General features: G+C 43.8%; 1 protein-coding gene across 1 annotated transcript in view; it reads right to left on the bottom strand.

Moving 5' to 3' along the window:
• ZDHHC13 (zinc finger DHHC-type containing 13) overlaps positions 1–1778 on the bottom strand; it is a 42534-nt gene extending 40756 nt beyond the window's left edge. Inside the window, 1 exon segment of the mRNA XM_025044155.1 lies at positions 1681–1778. Coding sequence (XP_024899923.1) covers positions 1681–1707 — 27 coding nt within the window. The 5' untranslated portion in view covers positions 1708–1778.
• Between the last annotated feature and the right edge of the window lie 4202 nt (positions 1779–5980).

Genomic DNA, 5980 nt, shown 5'->3' with positions numbered 1-5980 from the left:
ATGTTCTTGTCTATTTTGTTCACCGATTCATCTCCAGCACCAGTAACAGTGCCTAACACCTAGCAGAATGAATGAAGTCTGGGCTCTTTTACTTAGCAGCTAATAACCTTTTAACAAATGACTTCAATTAATTAATCTCTACAACTAGAATAATCATCCCTTCTCACTTTACAGGGTCTCAGTGAGAATCAAGACTAGGCAAGTATTTGGCGAACTACAGAGCACCATATATAGTTAAGATCCTTACACCATTACTGAAATTTTTAATAGCAATTATTAACAACAGTGATTTGCTTCATTAATTCTGATTTCTGAATCAATATCTCCCTCCATCTGTCATGGAACTGGGGCAGAGCTACCTTTCCTTCAGCATCAAGGAGTGAACTTTAAGCACTTTAAAAGGCTTTTGTAAATGAGTGGCAGTAATTATGATGTGATAGTTACTCCTACCAACTTTTCCTGAGATTCTCTTGAGAAAAATGAGACAGATCCCATGTGAAGATTCTACACCCTTTTGTAAAACTCAGTCTGTTTGCAAATCTTTTTTTTTTTTCCTGTCAAAATCCAAGAACACCTCATGAGAATGCCTAGACAACTTCCCACATGTCTTGTTCCTCACTTAAAGCTACACCAGATGGTTGAAAGAAGGGGGAAAAAGGAACATGAGAAACACTCTCAAAATTGAAAAGACATTTTTTAGAGGCAAACTAACCCAATCATTTCAAATCTCCTGAATCCCCGTAGGAACAGAAAATCCACTCCCTAACTCACTCTAACTGGAGACAGCTTCAATTTTTTCATCTGTATATAGGAATAATGTCATCTTCTTAAGGATGCTTCCATTCAGAAATAAAATAATGCATATAAAAGCATCTGGCATATGCTAAAGCTCACTAAAAGTTGGCTGAATCTGGATATTCTTCATTTAGTCAACAAACATTAAGCCAACAACTACAATATGCCACTCTAGGCATTGGGAAAGGACCATAAACAAAAAGGACAATCTTGGTATCTCCTGTACCTTCCTCCAATAGCCTGTTCTGTTCTCTGGAACTGTATCTGGCTTCAATACCTCCTCCACAGAATAGAGTCCCTTGGGATTTTGCAGATAGCTATCAGCGTACCATTCTTCCCATCCCACTTTCTCCTGGCTAAACGAACAGCCGCAGTTCTTTCAAGGCGTAAGCAAGGATGTGGAAACAAGAGCTAAAACAGGGCTGGGTGGAGCGAAGGCGAGTACCCAGGCGCCTCCGCCGAAAAAGAAATCAATAGAACCTCAGAGACTCCAGCTCAAAAATCAACAGAGGCTGGTCTAACTCAGGTGTGTCACTTGACACTTCTCCTGGGAACGGCCACCCTACCCAACCCTCCAGCCCCGAGAGAGGTCCCTGCTGGACGCAGGGGGTACCGACCACCCAGGGCGTCCTGGACCGTAGATGGTAGCTGGAGGGTTGGCTAAGGCACTCACCCTTCTGTCCTTTCTTCTCCTTCCCAGTTGCCTCACGGAGAAATCCCAGCATCATTCTCGGTGTTTCCAGGCTTTTCCTGTTCCTGGCCCAGGCCCCTCCGCCCCCCGGAGGCCCCTCTGGGTGCTGCCTCAACGTACGCCCTCGTCTCCCTACAGATGCTGCCTCTCCCCAGGCTCCCCACCCAGGACAGCCAGCGCCCGGCTGCACTCACCTGCGACCCCAGACCCGGCCCCTCCATCTCTCCAGTGGCTCGGCAAATTGGCGGCTGCAGCCCGCTCGCCAGCGCGCCTCGAGCCGCCTCTACCCCACTTCCTGCTCATGGCCCCGCCTCCGCCCCGCCCCCGCTCGCGCCCTCTGCCGTCAATCGGCCTCGTGAGAGCCAATCCCTGCTCTCCTCTCGGGTGGGGGCGGGACTTTCTTGCCACCAGGGAGGAGAACGGGGAACCGCGAGTCGGAGGCCCCGCCCCCAGCCCGCCACCAAGGTACATTTCCAGCCCCAGGTCAAGACTGCCCTGCTCTCTCAGGTAGGTAGGTGTCCACCTGACCTTCATGCCTCATCCTGTTTCCTCTCAGATGTCAGATCAGGCTGTTATTTCAACAACTACCATCTACTGAGAGCTACTTATAGTTACTTAATAGCTAGGTGACCGTGTGAAAATCTGTTACTTTACCTTTTTTGTCATCTGTGAAATGAGGAAAATAAAGGGTACCTACTTCTCAGAATTGTCAGAAAGATTAAATGAGAAAAAGCATGTAAAGCCCCTCAGTCAGGGTTTGATATATAATAATTAACAAATGTTAGCTAGCTATTAAAACATTTGCCACTCTCCACTTCCGCCATCTTCAGCAAGTCGCTTCCACAATCTGGGGTTCTGTTTTCTTCATATAAAACGGAAAATAGATAACTTCCACAGTTTAGGCTAGAGGAGGATTGGGCAAGAGCCTCCGCCCCCTGCACTCCCCAGGCTCCTTTAAGATCAGTGCCTAAGGAGTTGGCATCTAAGTTCTGTTCAGCTCAAAGGACAGCTATGAAGCTAGGATAAGGCTTGGCCCCTTGCCCTTGGGGAGCTCCAGTGGGGCAGTGGGGCTCACCTACCTCAGCCCCCATTGGAGTTTTTCTAGACCAGCACTTAACACGGTCTTCATAATTATTCTTTAATATATCTGTTGCCAACTGGACCAGATGAAGACCTTTAGAAGTTATAATGGAAAGAACTGAAAACATGATTCCCTTATTCTATAAAAATAATACTATATCAGAAAATAAGTGTCTTGAAATTAACAAAGTGCTGTTTTTGCCATGATAATATAATACAGTAAAATTGTTAAAATGTTTAATTTTTACTGTTATTACAATAGCACCCCTGCCTGTTGGACCCACCAGCCATGAGTTTTCCCAAAAACCTGTCCCCTTGGAGAGTGAGAACCATGTTGCATACATCTCTGAACTCCCAGTGCCCAGCACAGCACTAGGATGTGGGAAAGGCTCAGTAAAATTTTACTGAGTGAATAAGTGCATGGATAGGTGTGTCATCAACGTCTACGATAGAAAGAAGGACAAACCGAGTCATAAATAGAAGTGCAAGCGACTTCCTCAGAGAGCCAGAGGAGCAAGCAATTGATTTGGACAGGCTAGGATGAAGCATTGGCCAAGGCTTCACAGAGGAGAGAGCCTTTGGGTATGGTCATTTTGCTTAGCTAATAAGAGCTCTGTTTATTGAGCACTTACTAGTTATTAACACCTGTGCTAGCGTTTTACATACATTGTGTCTAATCTGTGAAGTGGGTGTTATTTTTCCCATGGTAAATGATGGAGAAAATATTCAAACCCATGTCTGTTGCTGCACAGTGCTTTGGCGGAAGAAGTTTGGTTCTTTCACTTTAAAAACTGAATTAGAAGATGTTTCTGAACTTGAGGAAGACTTGAAACCTGCTATTTCAGTGTTTCTGCACTGATATTCTAACATGTTGGAAGATTCTGGAACAAATCAATGTTTACATTCTACTCTTTAGCAAGGCTCCTGCTCCCCTCTGCTCATTTGCTTAATGCTTCTACTGAGTTACCTCAGACTGGGATAAGTACATGCATAACTAAAGGCTATACGAAAGCAAACCCAGTGAGTCCTGAAGTGCCATCATTATCTCTCATCTTTGAAAATGCCTTTGAGTTGTGTACATACCACAGTAGAATAGCATGATGTGTGAGAGTACGCTTCCTGGAGCAGACTGCCTGGACCAGAATCTCAGCTCTAGCACTGAGAATGCTCTTGAGCGAGTTGCTCAATCTCTTTGTGCATCTGTAAAAATGAGATGATAAATAGTACTTAATTCACAGGGCTGCCGAGAGGATTAAATGAGCTAATGTATGTAAAATACTTAGAATTAAATGAGCTAATTTATGTTACATGATAGGTACTATATATAGGTTAGGTCCTATAATCACTGTCATCATCCTCATCAGGAACTGGTGTTTGAGAGAGCACTGAATGGACCAGCTGAGTGGTGTCATGCAAAGGGCTTTTGGGATAGAGATTCAATAGATCTGACTTCTAGTCCTAAATTTGCTTTCACTTACTGTATGTACTAGTTTGCTAGGGCTGCTATAACAGAGTACCACAAATTAATTTTCTCACAATTCTGGAGTGCAGAAGTTCAAGATCATGGTGTTGGCAGAGTGGTTTCTTCTGAGTCCTCTCTCCTTGGCTTGTAAATGTCCATCATCTTCCTGTGTCTTCACATGGTCTTTCCTCTATGTGCCTATCTGTGTCCCAATCTCCTCTTCTTATAAGGACATGACTCATAATGGATTAGGATTCTCCTATATCACCTTATTTTAACTTAACCTCTTTAAAGACCCTACTTTCAAATAGTCACATTGTGAGGTTCTGGGTATTAAGACTTACTTCAACACATGAATTTGCGTGGTGGAGATAAAATTCAGCCCATAACACCATGTAACCCTGGGAAAATCACTTTCTCTCTCTGTGACAGTTTCCTCATTTGCAAAATGGAGCTGAAAGTGGCAGCAAGAAGCACTTAGTCTCAACCTTAGTTGTCCCTCTCAGCTTTGATTGTGTTATTTCCCCAACTGAGACTAAGCTATACCTCTCCAATGCCCACAGTACTTTTTTAAAAATCTCTTTTGAATGACACTATTTCCCTCATTCTGCAAATATATAATACCAAGCAGCATTCAGCACTGGGGATTCAATATTGAGTAAGACAAAAACACCTATTCCCTGACTCCTTGAGGCTTACTGCCTAGCAGCAAGTGACAAACTTAATCAAACAGGCTAACAAATACTGACCTCTTAGAGTCAGCCTTGTAGTTCTTAGATAAGATCCTCTTTCCTCTACTTGGCCATGGGCTCCTGGCACACAGTCAGCTCAGTGTCCCTCACCATGCTTTGCATAAGATCTGGCATGTGCTAAAGCCTAAAAGAAATACTGTCCAAACAAACGAACAAGTGAATGAACATAGCTGAAGTAATGGTTTACAAAAGTAAATCAAAGGCAGTTCAGCTTCGTAAATCACTCTAAGGAGTGCTGACTTCACAATGTTTAACATTTCTTGGCTTTGAAATAAAATTCCACAGTAGGGTTTGCTAATCCCCACTGTCACACTATGGGCAGCAACTGACTTAATTCTGACTGAACTTGTGATTCTGGCCTTGTTTCTTCCACAGCCCTGGAAAGGGCAGAGAGTGCATGTGAGTGTGAGTGTGAGTGTGAGTGTGTGTGTGTGTGTGTGTGTGTGTGTGTGTGTGTTTAAACAAGGGCTTGTAATTACTTCAACACTGACACCAAAGTGATCCTTTGAAATGTCAAAAATAATAATAATAATAATAACCCACACATCTGTCAGAACAGAGCTTCTCACAGCCACCACTTAGGATAACCCCTGTGCTCTCTGTTACCAAGCCAGTGAGGCTGGGCTGGGGATGAGCGCCCACTGGGAACACTTTAGGCAAAGAATGTTTATCGAGCTCCTACTATGTGCACAGGCTAAAGCATATGAGTACAGTGGTAGACAGCACAGTCTCTGCTTTTCTGGAGTTCAAGGCTTTTGGGGAAGACAAATACTGATAGAGATAGATTTTTTTAAAAAGAAGGAGAAATGATAAGTGCTGACAAGGAAAAGTGCCAAGAATATAACACAGGAACTCACTATAGCCTGGAGGAATACAGTAGGGTAGAGGGTCCTTTTTGTAAATTCATAAACTAGCTCAAAAGGACTTTTCCAATCTCTTTTATTTATAAATGGGGAAACAGGCTCGAGGAGGGAAGTGAGTTGTCCAGGATCACCCTGCAAGTTAGTGGTGAAGATAGGATTGGGGTAACTCTTCTGACCTCCTCTACGGCTTTCTCACCAGCCCTCAAGCAGCCTCAGCTTTCTAACTATAACCAACCTTGCAGATTCTCTGGGCTGTGGGTTGCAGGACAGGGCCTAGCATTTTGCTTGATCCCTTGTCTTCCATCTATGAAAAAGCTTCACAGTTAAAAAAGGAAAA

Source organism: Pteropus alecto, unplaced genomic scaffold, assembly GCF_000325575.1.
Source record: "Pteropus alecto unplaced genomic scaffold, ASM32557v1 scaffold71, whole genome shotgun sequence".
NCBI lineage: Eukaryota > Metazoa > Chordata > Mammalia > Chiroptera > Pteropodidae > Pteropus > Pteropus alecto.
This window is presented reverse-complemented; position numbering and strand designations above follow the sequence as displayed.